Source organism: Cebus imitator, unplaced genomic scaffold, assembly GCF_001604975.1.
Source record: "Cebus imitator isolate Cc_AM_T3 unplaced genomic scaffold, Cebus_imitator-1.0 Scaffold52, whole genome shotgun sequence".
Taxonomy (NCBI): Eukaryota; Metazoa; Chordata; class Mammalia; order Primates; family Cebidae; genus Cebus; species Cebus imitator.
The window spans coordinates 3,317,601-3,335,973 of NW_016107367.1; the positions used below are offsets into that span (position 1 = coordinate 3,317,601).

General features: G+C 43.9%; 1 protein-coding gene across 4 annotated transcripts in view; it reads right to left on the reverse strand.

Annotated features, from left to right (window-relative positions):
• Positions 1 to 18,373, reverse strand: part of EVL (Enah/Vasp-like) — a 183,734-nt gene that overhangs the window by 69,627 nt on the left and 95,734 nt on the right. The window contains exon 1 of one of the 4 annotated variants that reach the window (XM_017528133.2): positions 11,225 to 11,508. The exons of 2 other annotated variants lie outside the window; for them this stretch is intronic. In XM_017528133.2, the coding sequence (XP_017383622.1) occupies positions 11,225 to 11,235 (11 nt within the window). In that variant the 5' untranslated portion in view covers positions 11,236 to 11,508. Of the gene's footprint in view, positions 1 to 8,208; positions 8,268 to 11,224; positions 11,509 to 18,373 lie in introns of those variants that run through there. One more of the 4 variants, XM_017528130.2, reaches the window with a different exon arrangement.

The window sequence follows — 18,373 nt, forward strand, 5'->3', positions numbered from 1 at the left end:
AGTTTGATGGTCTTTCTCAGAGCCCTATTACCCTATTCTCATGGTCCTGTGCCTACCACCACGGCACTTAATGCAGCTATGTCTATGCTAGGTCCCTCTGCTGGCCACTGAATGCTTCCAGGGCAAGGGCCATTTCTTCTAGGAGGCTTCTCCCTGTGTAGACTGAGGGCTTAGGCTACAGTTCCCTTCCTATCTGTTGACCTCTGGAGGTCCAAGACTACAGGGCAGATTCCTCTGCTGGTCCCAGGGAACTTCCCTTCCTGCTTTGCTGGACCTGAGGCTGCCCACAAACAGCCCAGCATATTTCAGTGAGGAAGGACCCGTCTGATCACACAGACCAACCAGCAGCCTGGTGGTAAAGCCAGAACTGGCAGCAAAAGCATCCCCATGACACTGGGCCAATTAAGATGACTTTTCTCCTACTCCTCTAGCAATTAGGAAGAAAGATATTTCCCCTGTCTAAGATGCTTTCTTTTTCCTACATCCAGAGGTTTGAATCCTACCTTTTCTCAAAGCTTAGATTGTCACTGCCTTCAAAACACACCTATCCACCCATTCCCATTCATTTAATAACTACTAACAGGCGTATGGCTCAGTGTTGAAGGAGATTACAATCTATCAGAAAAAACAGATCATTACAAAATGGGTATACGAGAGTATTGGGGAGGGAGAACATCAGGCTTTGTAGGAGGAGTTTTTGTCTGTAAACCGGAGCTAACAAAAATAGTATGGTCTATTCTATGGTGAGTAATAGACAAGACATGAGGGTGCCCAGTACCATGCTGGGTATATTCCTTGTAATCAGTAGGTATGTGTCTCCGTCCCCCAAACCCTACCCCAAGGTGCCATGTGACTCTGATTACTTTCAAGTTGTTACGACAGCCACTTAGAGCTATCTCCTTCCTGAGGCTGTGGGTTTCTGGAGAACAAGCCCATGTCTGAGTTCAGATACACCTCCTCAGTGAGCTATTGTCCTCAGTGTAGCCTGTTGCTTCTGACCTGGCCTCTGCAGCTGCCAAGAGCATTAATAAGGGCTGAGTAGTGAAGGGTGGGGTGCTAAAGAGAAGTGGCCATAAATAAATATTCCCAAAGCTAAGTAGAAACACAGCCAGACTGAGGCAGTTTGTAAAGTCCTGACTTGTTTATCTTCAACATATAAGCAACAAAAGTGAACCTTAAAAAGCTGGGCTGAGAACCATCAGTAAGGAGCCTCCTGGATAGAAGCAGAGCAGCCCATACTGAAGGGCTTACACAAACCTGTCTGGGTACTTCAGTGCCCCAGAGAGCCCCAAGACAAGGCCTGGCATGGAGGAGGAGACAGGGGCTTTTTCCTTTGCCAAATTCCAGTCTCTCCCTGAAGCACATCACTTGCTAGTTCAGTAGACCCCCTGCAGGCATGCGGCTTGGCTCTGGTAACATAGACGCCATCTTCACCTGACTTCACACAATGCTCAAACCACCATCACGAGGTCATTACCACATTTATTCCCACTTCATATTGTGTGGCTCCCCCAAGTCACACAGGGATTCAAGTCAGAGACACTGACAGACAGGACCCTACCTTCTGCCATCTGCAGGCCTCTCCTTCCAGCTCTCTGAGAACTCTGACTGTCACACTATGAACTCCCCTCTGCCAACAGGCAGCCTCCACCCCATCTCCCCTCAGCCTGCCCCACCACCTGCCCCCGCCTCACCATTCTACTCTCACCACAGACTTGGCCTCCTTCTCGCCCTCCTTGCCTACTGTTTGAAACTTCCCCATTGGCTCCCATGACACCGCATAGCTTGGATCTTCTCTGAACTGTCTCTTTTCTGATCACTAGCTTTTTCAAGGTGGAGAGGGGTAGAGAGAGTACCTTAGAAAACGTCTGGTTGGCAGGTTGGCTGGTGCCCACCAGGAAACAGTGGTGTGCTGGGAAGCAAGGCTGGGCACAGAGGGTTAAGGCCAGCCCTCATCATGGAGTCAGTGCGGGGAAGTGAGAGCACTCTGGGCAATAGCTCCAGCTCTGCCTAGGCCTGGCTCTGTCGTTTGCCAGCAACAAGACTTCAGGGAAGTAAGTTTACAGCTCTGTAAAATGAGGAGAATCATCTTTTTGAACTTTCTTTTAAATTTGCTGGAGATCGAATAAGGCTGATGAAATAGACAGGAGAGCAGTTTACTACTAAACACGATTAGCACCCAGCGTATACCATCTTGAACAAGGACAATGTTGGCTCAAATCCATGAGATGAGACTTAGGGTGGAATCCGCATGAAACTGCCTTCTGTGTCCACATGGAGAGCTGTCATTATTGCATATTCTTTTAACTTCTTACCAAGGAGAAAAACAAGATGGCAGGTCTCACTGTGGCCTGGAGAACTGTCTCAGGCATCACCAAGTAGGACCAAGCTGTTGGGTCCTGTCTTTGTGGAATGGCCCAGATCCACCGTGGAGGTCACTGAGGGCCCACTCCTGAGCCCCGCTGTTGGGAAATCAGTTTTCTGGCCCTGATTTGCTCCTGCACTTTCCTCCAGCCTCTACTCACACTCCACCCTCAACCCACCACACTGAAGAGAATGCTAATGCTCACCCCACTCGGGCCTCTGGCACGCCCCTCAGCTGCTTAGCTTCTCTGCATAACACTTACCATACTTGCCACTGAACTGAAAGGCAAGTGCCTCCATGAGGCAGGTTGTTTGGTTTGGTTTCTAAGGTAATGTTTATCTCTGTAGCTCTAGTAATTGAGACCTAGTGACTGCTCAACAAGTATCTTTGAATAGCTGCTTGCTTTTATATTTGCTGAGTTTTGCCAGGTATTGTATTTCTCAGCCTGCAAGGATTTTTGTAGTGGGGGTGGCATGACTCACTTGAGATCTGACCACTTCTTTCTTCCTGCATTTAGTTGAAAAATAAAACAAGGGCCGGGCACAGTGGCTCACACCTGTAATCCCAATACTTTGGGAGGCGAAGGCAGGAGGGCAGCTTGAGCCCAGGAGTTCAAGACCAGCATGGGTAACACAGACCCTGTCTCTACACAAAATAAAAAAAAAAGAGTTAGCTGGGCATGGTGGTGGGTACCTGTAGCCCCAGCTGCTCAGAAAACTGAGATGAAAGGATCCCTTGAGCTGAGGAGATTGAGATTGCAGTGAACTGTGTTTGTGCCACTGCACTCCATCCTGGGTGACAGAGCAAGACCCTATCTCCAAAAGAAAAAGAAAAAGTACCGTACGTGCAAAGTGTCACAAGAGGAGGGCATTTAGTTCTGCCCGAGGGACCCAAGGGATGCTACCACGATTTCAAGAGGAAACAAAGAACCATTTCAAGCAGAGGGAAGAGTGTCAGCAAAGGCAGAGTGGTGGGTGGGGGGACTTCAGTCCCCGTGGCCTCATCACTTCTCAACACCTACTCCAGGGGAACGAGGAAGCACACCCACGTTGCCATGTCCCAATTCAGTAATTGAGAAACAGAGAAGCTTGGAATCACAGCCTCGTCAGAGCTGAAAAACATTCTGCAGTAATTGTCTGAGGAAGTAGGCCTGGAGAAGGGAGTAACCTGCCCAATGCCCATGGCTGATCTGCAGTGGAGACTGGACTAGACAGCAACCTGATGTTCTGTCGTGCAGTAAGGCTTTTCTGCTCCAGTTGGCAATGCAGCAAAACCCAACTCCAGCTTTTACCTACTATTTTGAAGCTGTTTTTCCCTCCAACTTTTTATTCTGAACAATTTCAAACTTACAGGAATATACAAGGGATGTTCTTGTACCTTTCACTAAACCTGCCTGTGGTTAACATTTGCTGCTTGTGAATTATCTCTGTCTTTCCCCTGAGCCATCTGACAGTTAGCTGTAGATACCAAGATACTTCAGTCCTAGGGACTTTGGCATACATTTCTTACGACAAAGAAAACCAACAGTTTACTTAAAAATCTAACGCAGAATCCATATTAAAAGCCACCCAGCCAGGCATGGTGGCTCATGCCTGTTGTCCCAGCACTTTGGGAGGCCAAGGTAGGTGGATCACCTGAGGTCAGGAGTTCGAGACCAGCCTGGCCAACATGGCGAAACCCTATCTCTACTAAAACCACAAAAATTAGCCAGGTGTGGTGGCATGCACCTGTAGTCCCAGCTACTTGGGAGGCTGAGGCAGGAGAATCACCTGAACCTGGGAGGCAGAGGTTGCAGTGAGCTGAGATCATGCCACTGTACGCCAGCCTGGGCGACAGAACGAGACTGTCGCAAAAAAAAAAAAAAAAAAGACTCAATTTTTACAAAATGATTCTGATTTTTTGGGATGCAGGGTCTACTCATGCATTACATTTGGTTGTGCCGTCTGCTTACTTTCCTTCAAGCTAAGCTAGAATGTGAAGCTATTTAAAAATTTTTCATTGATAAGGATGTTGTGTGTGTGAAGAATTCAGGCCACCTGAATGTAGACTGTAGGCTGGTTAAGAGGTGACTGCCAGGTCTCCAATGGAAAGCTATATTTTCCCCCAGTAAATATTAAATCATTTATAGGGTGCCTTTTTTTTCTTAATGGGCACAGGTGTGAAACAGGTTTCATGCTATGAAGTAGACTTAAAATGCTTACTGTGAAGTATTTCAGGCCTGTGAGAAGTAGGTTCCCACGATCTCACTACTCAGTCTAAGAAATCTGACAGAAAGTCATAAAGCTGTTTAGTTCAAGTGACACCTGCATCCTCCTCCCAGACCCAGAGCCCTTCATCTCTACCGCGGGAACCGCCATCTTGAACGTGGTGTTTTCAATTCCATGCATGCTGTCTGTAGTACAGCCATATAACTATTTTACATACATGGTTCTCAAACTTTTTTGGTCACAGAATCCCTTTATGCTCAATTATTAAGGATGCCAAAAAGCTTCTGTTTATACAGGTTAGGTCTATCCATTTTCAACTAATTTAAAATTAAAACTCAGAATTTTATAAAACACAAAAATATGCAAGCAGACATTTTATTAGCTGCCACAGTGATGATGTCAACACATTATATAGCTCTGGAAAATTCCACCATGCATTCATGAGACAAGAGCTGAAATGGCAAATGATGTTTTAGTAATATTATAAATATAGTTCTGACCCACAGACTCCTAGGAGGGAGTCAGGGTTTAACAATGAATCATAGAACTGCTGCATTACAGCAATGAAAGACAGTGAATTAGCTCTCTGTATATTAACATGGGAAACTCAAATGGTGACTGAACCCCATTTTTGAGAGTGTTAGAATTAAAGAAAGGCTTTGGGTAAATAAAGTCTAAATTCTGTGTTAAACTCTGACACCTTCTTTTCTATCCAAATTGGTTGCCCACGTCACGGGCAATCAAGATGCTTGCCTTTTCTCCTTGGATGCCATTATCCCAGATGTTTGGACAGCTGGTCTCTATTTCTCTGTGAAGTCTGGTGGAATCTGGAAAAACACTCCAACCAACTCTTGGGGGAGTGTGATATTCCTAGACACTGACCCTGTCTCATATGCATCTCCAATACTCTTTCAAGGCCAGCAATGTAGCCCTTTCTTTGGGGAGTCATTTGACAGTCACATGGACGTTAAGGCTACTCAAGTCTCAAAAACATTTATATATATATATATATATATATTTTTTTTTTTTTTTTTTTTTTTTTTTTGATAAGGAGTTTCGCTCTTGTTACCCAGGCTGGAGTGCAATGGCGCGATCTCGGCTCACCGTAACCTCCGCCCTCTGGGTTCAGGCAATTCTCCTACCTCAGCCTCCTGAGTAGCTGGGATTACAGGCACGTGCCACCATGCCCAGCTAATTTTTTGTATTTTTAGTAGAGATGGGGTTTCACCATGTTGACCAGGATGGTCTCGATCTCTTGACCTCGTGATCCACCCGCCTCGGCCTCCCAAAGTGCTGGGATTACAGGCTTGAGCCACCGCACCCGGCCAAAAACATTTATATATTTTGCTATGTGTCTTCATCCCAAAATTCGTGTCCCCAGAGTCTGTGACTATGATCACTTGTGAAGTGGAACAAATTTTAGCATAGCCGTGGGACAACTGTAGAGGCCTGGCTTGGGCCAAGGATTAAGACAGTATGTTTGGCTCCAAGGATGAATGAACAGCCTAAGAACAAAGACCCCGGCTCTGGCCTTACAAACACCCATGATGACAGGGCAGCCACTTGGACTCCGTGCTATTTACCAGGCACAGGGAAACAAAGGAATGAATAACACAAGCGTCCTGCTCTGAAAGAGCTCTAGGATGGTAGGAGAGATCCTGAGCCGACAGAGCATCAACAAGAGATACGCAGGCAGGCACGAGGTGCTACAGGACAGACGAGGTCTCTTTTGTTTCTCGTGGTATTAACAGCGCAGAATGATGGAGACGGCAAAATAGAGTTCAGGAGGCCTCGATTCTAGTCTTGACTCTGCAATCTGCGATGACATGACAGATTTTGATTCTCTCAGAGATCAAAACCTCTGCCAAGTGACATCAATGTGGCCTGGAATATGTTACTTTGTAGGCCCTTGTTTGGTTTTTTCTTTTTTTGAGGTAGGGTCTTGCTTTGTCGCCAGGCTGGAATGCAGTAGTGTGGTCATAGCTCACTGCAGCCTTGAACTGCTGGGCTCAAGCAATCCTCCCACCTCAGCCTACTAAGTTAGTTGGGACTACAGGCTACAGGCATGCACCAGCACACCTGGCTAATTTTTTTTTTTTTTGGAGAGACGAGGTCTCATTATGATGCCTAAGCTGATCTTGAACTCCTGAGCTCAAGCGATCCTCCCGCCTTGGCCTCTCGAAGTGCTGGGATTACAGGTGTGAGTCACCATACCCAGCCAACCCTTGTTTCCTTATCTGTAAAGTGGGAATAACGATACAAAATCTCAAAGGATGAGAATTAAATCATATGTATATCAGGTAAATAGCATAATGGTTGGTCTATGACACTCAGAAAAGGGGAGCTGTTATTTTCCTCCTCTGTGGGTTTGGTTACCAAAGAAAAGCCACTGGACTAGACTAGTTCTCAACCATTTTCTGCCCCGACCCACCTGAGGAACATAACATTCTCATAAGAATAACCTAGAATCTAGAAAACAAGTTTTTTAAAAAAAAAAAAAAAAAAAAAGAATAACCTAGAATCTCTACAAGAGTATTTCTCAACTAGAGGCACATAGGGTTCTTTGAGACAGAGGAAGTCAGAGAACTTTCAGAAGGTCTCCAAATGATTTGGCTACAGGACTCCAGGGAAGTGTGTGTTCCCATGGAGGGTGAACAGACCATGTGATCTCTGGGGGCTTGTTCAGCTGTGTGCCTCTGGGACTCTCTGACTTGCCTGTGAGGAAAGGAAACAACAGGTGTTCTTGAAGACACCTCCAAACCCTGACACAAAGGCTTATAATTGGGTGGGAAGGATTGTGAGGTAAACCCTGGCTGTGCGAGACTTCTTATATCTTTAAGTTTCGAGATGTGCAGCATGGTGCAATAAACAGTAATGATTGTGCCCAGGCAACCACAGTTCCTTCACTACCTGAGAGCAAGTGAAAGGTCTGTTTTTTCTGGCCTCTTCTCTAACATGCCACACCAGGAAGCTCCGCTGAGTAGGAGCTTTGGTAGCCCAGGAATCTCCAGGACCATATATCAGAGTAGTTAATTAAATCCAGCAATTCAATAAATGTGTATTATCAGGTAATGTTGTAGGTACTGGAGATACACCACTCAACAAAACAGGCAAAAATCCCTGCCTTCTGGATGTTTACACTCTAGAGGGGTAGAGACAGACAGTACAGAGTAAAACAAGCAAGTTCCATAATATGTTAGAAGATAGTATGTGCTTTAGAAAAAACGCAAAGCCCAACAAAGACAACAGATAAACCAGGGAAGGAATTGAAATTAACTGGCTGGCCCCCAAAGCAGCAGACATATCAACCATCCATATCACGCTTCTTGTTGCTGAACCACGATCTCGGCTAGTTCCTGCTCAGGTCAGCCTTGTTCAACCCACATTTCCCGGGAACCTGTTCTGCTAGTCCCACATCCCTATGGATTCCTCCAGCTAGCACCCCAGCTGTCCCAGTGTGGTGAAAGGAATCACCACCCACCTAAGACATGTCTGACTCATGTTTCACGCACACCCACATGCGATCAACCAGATAGTCTTGGAAGCTGCAGCGCCACGGCACTTCCTGAATCTGACCACTTTCCACCACCTACCCTGACTGCTCCACTGCTGACCCAAACCACCCTCACCTCTTACCTGGATGACTGCGGCAGCCTCCCAAGAGGTCTTCCTGTCTCCATTCTGCCAGCCATTACCACATAGGGGCCAGAGTGATTTTCTTAAGCTTCTATCACATATCCTTCCCTTTGCTTAGAACCCTCCCTCCAAAGGCTTCCCCTAACTAAATTCTGACATACATGCTAAACTCAGCACAGCTCACAGGCTTTGCCGTTGGGCCTGATAAGGCCTCTGTGCCCTTATTTGCCTTCACTCTTCCTTCTTCATGTTGCTCCAGCCTGTCTATTTTTTTAGCCCTTGAACCCACCAAACTGTTCCCATCTCAGGATACTTGCTGCCCCTCCCAGCAATATTTTCTTCTTCAGATTTTGACATGGCTGCCTCATGTCCCCACTGAGGGCACTGGCTAAGGCAGTGGCCCAGTCATTCTCTACCCCACTGCTCTATTGTTTCCACATCTCGTTTATGATTTCTTGACTATATTCTGCCTCCCTACTCTGCCCTCAGTTTGAGGACAAGACTGCCTGTCTTGTTTGCCATTGTGTCCCTAGCACTCACAGCAGCCCCTGGGTGACTGCTTGCCTATGAGGCCCGCCAGAGCCTTCTAAAAAATCATCCCTACCCTTCAAAGTTCACCTGAGATCCCACTTTTGCTTTGAGGTCTTCCCTGACAGTCCCCAACTTCTCAACTCTTACTGCCCCTTCTTTATTACTGTCTATGCTGCAGGGTTCTCATTTCTGTGAGTGCTGTCTTCCTCACTCCCTACCAGTCCCTGAGGATAGAGGCAGCTCTAACTCAGGCGCAGGAGCAAAAGGGCAAAGCATCTGTGGTCAGGAGGCACAGGTTCCAGTCCTGGGTCTATCATTCACTGGCTATGTCTCTTGTTAAGTTACTCTCTCCTTCTATGAAACAGAAACAATAAAAAACAATGCTAGCCCGGTGGGGCGGGCCCTATCTGCAGTCCCGCTGAGGCAGGAGACTGGCTTGAGCCCGGGATTTTGAGCCAGCCCGGGCAATATAGCAAGCCCTCATCTCTAAAAAAAGACAAAAACAAAAATGCCCCATACCACTACTTTCAGGATTATTGTGTTAATTAAATAAAATAATGTCAGTGAAAGCACTCTGTACGTTGTCATGCACTCAAGAGAATTCCTAGCTCCTAATCCACAGTTAGGGCTCAGAAAATATTTCTTGACTGTAGCCAGAGCTAGAGCTGAAAAGATATATTTTCACAATAAAAAGGTCCTTTGTATCCCCACCACAGGTGCCACAGTAACCCCATATCAGTCAGCATAGGAAAAACAAGAAGTTCATAGCTTCTATGGCTGCTGACTCTGCAGCTCCACAAATGCTGCTTCCACCAGGACTGTCACTACGGTGCCAGGCCAGGGACCTGTGGTGGAGTGCAAGCAGCCTTGTACAGAAGAGGGAGGCACCAGAAAACCTGGGCTTTTGCTTTGGTTCAGCCACTACTCCACTCCCCGTAGATAAGTTCTCCTCCACACTGGGCCTCAATTTCCTGATCTGTGCACTCAATAGCTGGACTAGATTAGTGTGACCTTCAGAGTTGAAAATCATCACCACCAACAACATTATGACTTCTTTTTTCCTCAATGAAATACCAAGGAATACATAAAAGATAAAAGCAGCATTATTTTGGCTGAAGTGGAGAAGATGCCCAAAGCACCACTAACCTAGATGATCTACTGTAGATCATCTACAAGGTCTTTACAAGATGGAAACTTCTAGGATTTCTACAAGTTTAAAATTGAAAAAGAAATTGCGGTGCCTCCTCTCCATCTACTTCTGATATAATTTTCTGCAATTAGTAATTGACAGGGTAGAATAAGCTGCTAGAATTTTTCACAATTTACAATTGAAAATGACTTTGGAAGTGCATATGCCTTTGGAATGAAAAGCATTGTTTCCAAAGCTCTACCCACAACTCCTCTAAAGTTAAAGGAAAGTTATAAAATGAAGGAGCAGACATAAAGCCAACTGGAAAATAAGCAGCACTGGACAAGCTCTACCTACCGTCACATCAATTTTATCATCTCACTGCAAACTGCTTCTAAAGACCCTGTGCCATGTCCTGGGAAAACCACCGGATGAGGGCATCCTTGCTGAGCCCTGGTTCCAGTCCTTCCTCAACCTGCCATGTGACCCTGGACAAGGCCCACAACTTTTCAGAGGTTTTCTCAGCTACAAAACAGGAGTGATGACAGCTTTCTCATCTATCTAACACAGTTAAAAGACTCAAATAAGAAAACTGGTGAAATGGACTTTGGAAACTGTGAAATAATTTTCAGGGTGAGGGATTATTACTTTATACTAAAAAACAAAGCTGTAATGAGTCAATCAAATAAATGCCCCAAAACCCACAGGATAAAAGTCTGTCTGTCCTATCATCTATAATCTTTCAGAGTTGTAGGGCAGGGGAGAGGCAGGTCCAAAATGTAATCTCACCTTTAGAAAAACAATCGCAATGAATAATGCAGTTTGTAGACTGGCTGGTGCTCACACACGGGCTAAACAGCAACAGCCTAAGGCCACAAGTCTCTCAAGTGGAGGGTCAGGATTTTTGCTATTAAGTTCATGAAGTTCCTATAATAAAAAGAACCCTCTCTGCCTATATTTAGAAAAAAACAACCTGTCTCAGGTCATTCTAGAGAGAAGAGCCAGGCCCCATCAACTGTACCTCTGAGCTAAACAACAATTCCCCTAGATGGCTCAGACTCTCTTCCCTATAATCTGAGGCAGGAGCTAATTTCTGAGTCCTTGACACAGGAGCCATTAAAAGTCACAGGCATCAAGAGACACAGGCCTATGTCATGGCATGACCAACGGCTGAAGAGTGAGTAGACTGTCACTAACCTGCTGTGTAACCTCAAGTAAGTCCCCTGCCTTCTGGTCGTGGGCTTCTCAATCAGTATACTAAAGGGACCTGGGATGATTTCTACAGCCTCTTCACTATTAAGATTCTAGGTTTCCTCTTGACATCCCTCAGTCCCCTGTATTGGTTCCAGTACTCACCTTGTGGCCATGGCTGAAAGGTGGCAGCACAGGTAACTCTAAGGTGGCAAGTCCTATACTCCAACCAGGCTACGCTGACAATCAGAGGACCACAGACCCTCTGAAGACAGCAACTTGATTTTTAGACTACTTAAAACCAAACAGGAAAAGGAAGCTGAACCAGAGACAAAGGGGAAACAAACCCAAGTGAAAAACTGAAACCTAGGTAGAAAATAGAGAAACGAAGCTAACAGCGCAGAGCCCAACCAGTGTGGGTGGCTGAGAGCCACTGCACAGGCCCAACCCCCCACGGCTGGCAACCTCAAGCCTCTAAGTGCTTCCTGCAAGGGTGCAAGGGTGGGTGTAGCCTGCTGGAGGTGGGGGCCAGGTCGTGGTGCTGGTCCCCCACTAACTAGCTCTGTAGTCGAAGTCAAAGCCATTTAAGAGGTCTGGGCCTTGGTTTTCCATCTGTTACAGAAAGTGCAGGCTCAGCACAGACGACTTCCTATAGGCCTTACGAACAGGCTTCAAGAGTCTCTGCTGACCCCAGAGAACAGAAGACTAGATAATAAAGACTATAAGCTGGTCAAGGTTTTTTTTGTTTTTTCTTGAGATGGAGTTTCGCTCTTGTCGCCCAGCATGGAGGGCAATGGCGTGATCTTCGCTTGCTGCAACGTCCACCTCCCAGGTTCAAGCAATTTGGGATTACAGGCATGTGCCACTGCGTTTGGCTAATTTTGTAATTTGAGTAGAGACAGGGTTTCTACATGTTGGTCAGGCTGGTCTGGAACTCCCGACCTCAGGTGATCTCCCGACCTCGGGTGATCCGCCCACCTCGGCCTCCTAAGGTGCTGCGATTACAGGCGTGAGCCACCACACCTGGCTGCTGATCGGGTCTGAATATTTGACTCTGGAACAAAATCTGTTCTTCTACCGAGGAGACACCTCTTTCTAATAATGGCATTTTCATCAGCAATTTAGAGCCTGAGAAGAAAACATTTGAGGAATATTGGAAACTTGGCTTTGTCACTTGCTCATTAAGTGGGTGGCCTCAATTGTAACATGAGGTTAGTTATACTCATTTTGCCTATCTCCATAGGGTTCTCATGAAGACAAGATCCAGTCCAATCTTTCTTTCAAAATCTAGAGAACTCACTAAGAAGCATGCACTGTGTCAGAAATCACCGACAAAAAACTGAGAAGAACCACAGTACTTGAACTTAAAGGACTTTTATGGGTTAGAAAGGAAGAGGTTGCTAATGTTAGCAAATATTTAATAGATCCATTAAAATGTTATTGATATAGTGAAAAATAGATGTATAGAGTACAGTACAAAAGAAATATCATTTCTAATTGGAGAGATGAATGCACTTTGAATGCTGAAAATGCATATTAAAAGGATTTTAATGATATACAGTCCCCTTTAAGCACTGTTTTAGTTGCAAACCACAATTTGGAAACATTGCAGTTTTCCTTTTTGGGGAGTTCAAAATATTTTTCATTTTCTCTAATGATTTCTTCTTTTATCCATGGATTATTAAGTGCTTTGTTAAATTTTGGAATATTTGGTGTTTTCCTGTATCTGTTGCTACTTATTTCCGATTTCATTCTAGTGGGGCCAGAGAACATATTTGGTGTGATTTCCTCCTTTGTTTTTCCTGGTATAATCTCAGTCCTTTCACATTTATCCAAAATGTGAGCTATGGCCCAGCATGCAGTCTACCTTGGTGGATGCAGCAAATGCACAGGGGAAGAATGATGAATGTGTACTCTGAAGCTGGCCAGGTGCAGTGTTCTAAAAATGTCAATTAGGTCACGGTGGTTACAGTATTGTTCAGAACATCTATGTCCTTGCTACTTTTTGTTGCTGTTGTTTGTTTTTGTCTAATTATTCTATCAACTGCAGAGGGAAAGGTCCTGCAATCTCCAACTGTGACTGGATTTCCCTCTCTAATTTTGTCACTCTTTATTTCATGGTTTTTGAAGCTCTCGTCAGGTACATTTTTCTATGCCATATTGGTTTTCTGCGGCTGCTGTTACAAATTACCACAAACTGGGTGGTCTATAACAACATACACTTATTACCTCAGAGTTTTGTGAGATGATAGTAGGTCAGAAGTCAGACATCATCATCAGAAGTTCCACATGGGTCTCTCTTGCTCACCTTTCTCAGCTTCGAGACACTGGCTATATTGCTTTCTCATAGCCCCCTGTCCATTTTCAAAGCATGAAGCATCGCTCCAACCCTTCCTCCTCAGTGACATCTCTTTCTGACCACAGCGTGGAAAGGTTCTCTGCTTTTAAAGACTTGTGTGATTAGACTGGACCCAATGGATAATCCAAGATAACTGCCCTATCTCAAGGTCTACATTTTTAATCACATCTGCAAAGTCCCTTTTGCCAGGTAAAGGTAACACTTTACAGTTTCAGAGACAAGGTCATCATCTGTCACCCAGGTTGGAGTGCAGTGGTGTGATCATAGTTCACTGCAGCCTCAAACTCCTGGCTCAAGTGATCCTCCTACCTCAGCTTCCTGAGTAGCTGGGACTATAGGCACGCACCACCATGCCTGGCTAAGTTAAAAACATTTTTAAATAGAGATGGGGTCTTGCTATGTTTCCGAGGCTGGTCTCAAACTCCTGGCCTCAAGTGATCCTCCTGCTTTGGGCCCCAAAGTGATAGGATTATAGGCGTGAGCCACCATGCCCATCCCATGTAACATGGTTACAGGTTCTAGGGATTAGGGTGGGGTGATGGCATTACTCTGCCTACTACACACCCTTTCATTTGTATCTTTGTATTTAAAGTATGTCCTATAGACAGTACGTGACTGAGTCTTGCATTTTCACTCAGTCTGACAACTTCTGTCTTTTAATTAGAGTATTTAGTCTATTTACATTTAGTTTATTGATAGAGTTGGATATAGGTCTACTACTTTGCTATTTGTTTTCTGTTTGGCTCATCAATTTTTGGTTCCCCTGTTCATTTCCTGTATTCTTGTGGGTAAACGGAATACTGTTCAGAATTTCATTTGAATTTCTCTCTTGACTTCTTAGCTATACTCCTTTATTTTTTTAGATGTCTTTCAAGGGATTACAACATACATTCTTAACTTTATCAAGTACACTTAGAATTAATATTGTACCACTTCAGTAAAATGTTAAGAACTTCAGAATTACACAATTTCATTCTCCACTCCCAACCTTTATGGTATAGCTGTCATATGTGTTACACATTCAAAATACAATGTTACATATTTTTGTTTTAGACAGTCATATATATATGCAGCTGACCCTTGAACAGCACATGTTTGACCTTCACAGGCCCATTATACTGCTTCTTTCTTCTTTTTTGGAGATGTAGTCTCACTCTGTTGCACAGGCCAGAGTACAGTGGTGCAATAACAGCTCACTGCAGCCTCAACCTCCTGGGCTCAAGCAATCCTCCCACCTCAGCCTCCCAAAGTGCTGGGACTACAGGCATGAGCCACCACCACGTCTGACCCAGGTCCACTTGCACATGGAATTTCTTCTGCCTCTGCCACCCCTGAGACAGCAAGACCAACCCCTCCTTTTCTTCTTCCTCCTCAGCCTACTCATTGTGAAGATGACAGGATGAAGAACTTTAACCCATTTCCGATTAATGACTATTGAAATTAATGAAAATATATATTCACTTATAATTTTCTTAGTAACATTTTCTTTTCTCTAGCTTACTTTATAATAATACAATGTATAATACATATAATATACAAAGTACGTATGAATCGACTGCTTATGTTTTTGGTAAGACCGCCTGTCAACAATAGGCTCTTAATAGTTAAATTTTAGGGATGCAAAAGTTTTATGTAGATTTTCAACTGTGCGAGGGGCCAGCACCCAACCCCCAAATTGTTCAACAGTCGTGTGTGTGTATGTATTAAAGAAACAGAAGTCTTTTATATTTACTCATATATTTCTCTTTTCTGGTAATCTTTATCCATCCCTGAACACTTGAATTTGTTTTTTTTTGTTTTGTTTTTTGCCTGAGGAACTTCCTTTAGCATTTCTTTTTTTATTCTATTTTTTTTTTTGAGACAAGGTCTTGACCTGTCACCCAAGCTGAAGTTCAATGGTGTGATCTCGGCTCACTGCAATCTCTGCCTCCCAGGCTCAAATGATCCTCCTGCCTCAGTCTTCCCGGTAGCTAGAACTAAAGGCATGTGCCAGCTAATTTTTGTATTTTTTGTAGAGAAGGGGTTTTGCTATGGTGCTCTGGCAGGTCTCAAGCTCCTGAACTCAAGGGATCCACCCACCTCAGCCTCCCAAAGTGCTGGGATTACAGGCACAAGCTACTGCGCCCAACTTCCTTTAGCATTTCTTGTACAACAGGTAATTTGGCAATAAATTGGCTTAGTTATCTTTTATCTGAAAAAATCTCTGTCTTCAAGCTTCAAAGCACTTTTTGTAAACAGAAAATACTGAGGGTTTTTTTTTTTTTTTTTTGGTCTTTCAGCACTTTAAAGGTATTGTTTCACTCTCTTCTGGCCTCCATGGTTTCTGAGAAGTCAGCCATCATTCACATATAATGTATGCAATGTATCCCTTTTCCTCTGGTCATTTTAACATTTTCTTTTTCTTTGGTTTTCAGCAGTGTGACTGATGGGTTTAGGTGTGGTTCTTTTTGCATTCATCTTGCTAGGGGTTCACTGAGATTCTCAGATATATAATTTAAGTTTTTTTCACCAAATTTGGGAAATTTTGGTCATTATTTCCTCAATTATTTTTCTTCTGTCTCATTATCTTTCTCCTCTTCCTCTGGCACTCCAAATAGATGTATGTAGACCTCCTGATATTATCACAAGGCGCTGGTAGTTCTTTTTAAAAATTTTTCCCATTTTTCAGATTAGATATCTATTGATCTGTCTCCAAGTTAACTAACTTTTCTTCTGCATCTCTGATCCACTTTTAATCTTATCCAGTAAATTTTTCATTTCATTTCCAGTAGTAGAATTTTCCCTGGGTAAGTTTTTTTTATAATTTCCATTTCTCTATTGGGATTTCCTGTTTGTTCACTTTATCTACTTTTTACTTAAAGTCTGTGAACATTTATTATGGCTAATTTGAAGAATTTGCCTGCTCGTTCCAACTTGCGGAGCATTTGAGGGTCTACTGACTGCTTTTTTCCCCTTAAGTACACATCACATTTTCTGACTCTATATGTCTACTGATTTATGATTGTATGTTAGATACTATATGACACATTCCAGAAAGTCTGGGTTATGCTATCTTTCTTTAAAGATGTGAAGTCTGTTTTGGCAGTCAGGGAAATTACTGGGAGATCCTTTTGGTGCTACCAAGCTTGGTTCAAGTCTTTCTTCAGTTCTATTTTCATTTTGAACTTAGCCCTAGGGTGTGCCCCCCTGACTCAAGAGCATAGTCCTAATCCTAAAGTGTGACAGTTCTGGGATCTCAACTGAATGCCTGAGGTGTTCAGGGAGGTTTCCTTCATTCAGGTTAAGCGAGATCTCCAACATCTCCCAGCACTGAATGACCTCTGGCATCATCACTCAGCTCTCGGCTCTATAGCACATCTCTGCCAGACCTCATGAAGAGTCTCACTGCACATGCACAGCCGGCCCTTAGCCAACAATCCAAATGGAATCCTTACATAGAACTCTGCTGTCTTTGACCCTCCACAGGGCTTCCGTTTCTCTAGTTCTTGCCCTGCAAAGTCCAACTACTTCAGTGGCCTAGAATTCTGATGTCTGCCTCCTGAGCTGACTAAGATCAACTTTCCATTTGGGTTCCACCACTCCATCCCAAGCCTAGACTGTGACTGCAGGCAGAAACCAGGGGCGGCTTCTCATGGTGTTTCTTCTCTCAAGAATCAAAGTCCTATCCTATCTGTCCAATGTCTGAAAATGGCAGGGATTTAATATGTTGTATGAGTCTCAGTACCCTCTGCATATTCAGTTGCTTCACATATTTTACGGAGTATCTTTTTTTTTTTTTCACTCAAGACATGCCATCCAGTAACATATTTTACAGAGTTTCATAGTCGTTTTTGTCAAGAGAGCAAGTCATTACCATTATTCTGCCATGGCCAGAAGTAGAAGTCAATTCTAATTATTAAAGTGCCAAACGGTATTCTTTTTCATTTCCTGAAGGTGCTAGCCTAAGAGTAAATATCTTCTCTGTAAGAAGGGCCTTTCAGTTTCACTCCTCATTTCCTCTGTCCTTTACAGGTTACTACTGTCTTTTATCAGTTTCACTAGGTAGGTAACAGGTAAGAATGAACCTTTTGGGTGTATTATTTTAACTCCATTGTCTAGCTTTAATAAAGCATTTGAGAAGAATTATGAAAAGAGGCAAAAAATATGGCAAGATTTCTGAGCAGGGTGCTGTGAGATAAGGATTCTAGATCTTGCTTTGTTACTGACATACTGTATGTTCCTGGGCACTCATGTCTCTACTTTTAACCCTGGCTTCTCCGGGTGTGATAAAAAAGAAGGGTCTTATAAATAACCATGTACTCAGGTATGGTACCAATTCCTAAATCGATTATGTCAGGGCAATAACAAATGTTGGAAAGATAGAACAGGAACTGTTCTTGGTACTTGTGAAGCAATTTAGTGAGCAAGTTAAGAAACGTATCTTGTTTAAGGTAGCATCTTATAACATGATATCATGAATTAAGCTCAGCACCTGGTATACTGATTAGGTAGTAGGTACAGTGTAAGTGGTGATTGTATGAATAAGTATGCGTGGATGAATACATGAATGAATGAATGAATGAATGAGGAAGAAGAGCATCAACACTCACACACAGGATGTTGATATTAAATCCTAAGGCATTTGACTTTGGATTTTGGAAACAGTAAATGCTCAATAAAGAACAACTGTGTTGACTTGAATTAAAAGATGTGCTTTCTGTTGGGCATGGTGGCTCATGCTTATAATCCCAGCGCTTTGGGAGGCTGAGGCGGGTGGATCATGAAGTCGGGAGTTCAAGACAGCCTGGCAAACATGGTGAAACCCTGTCTCTACTAAAAATACAAAAAATTAGCCAGGCATGGTGTAATCCCAGCTATTCAAGAGGCTATGGCAGGAGAATTGCTTGAACCTGGGAGAAAGAGGTTGCAGTGAGCTGAGACCTTGCCACTGCACTCCAGCCTGGGCGACGGAGCAA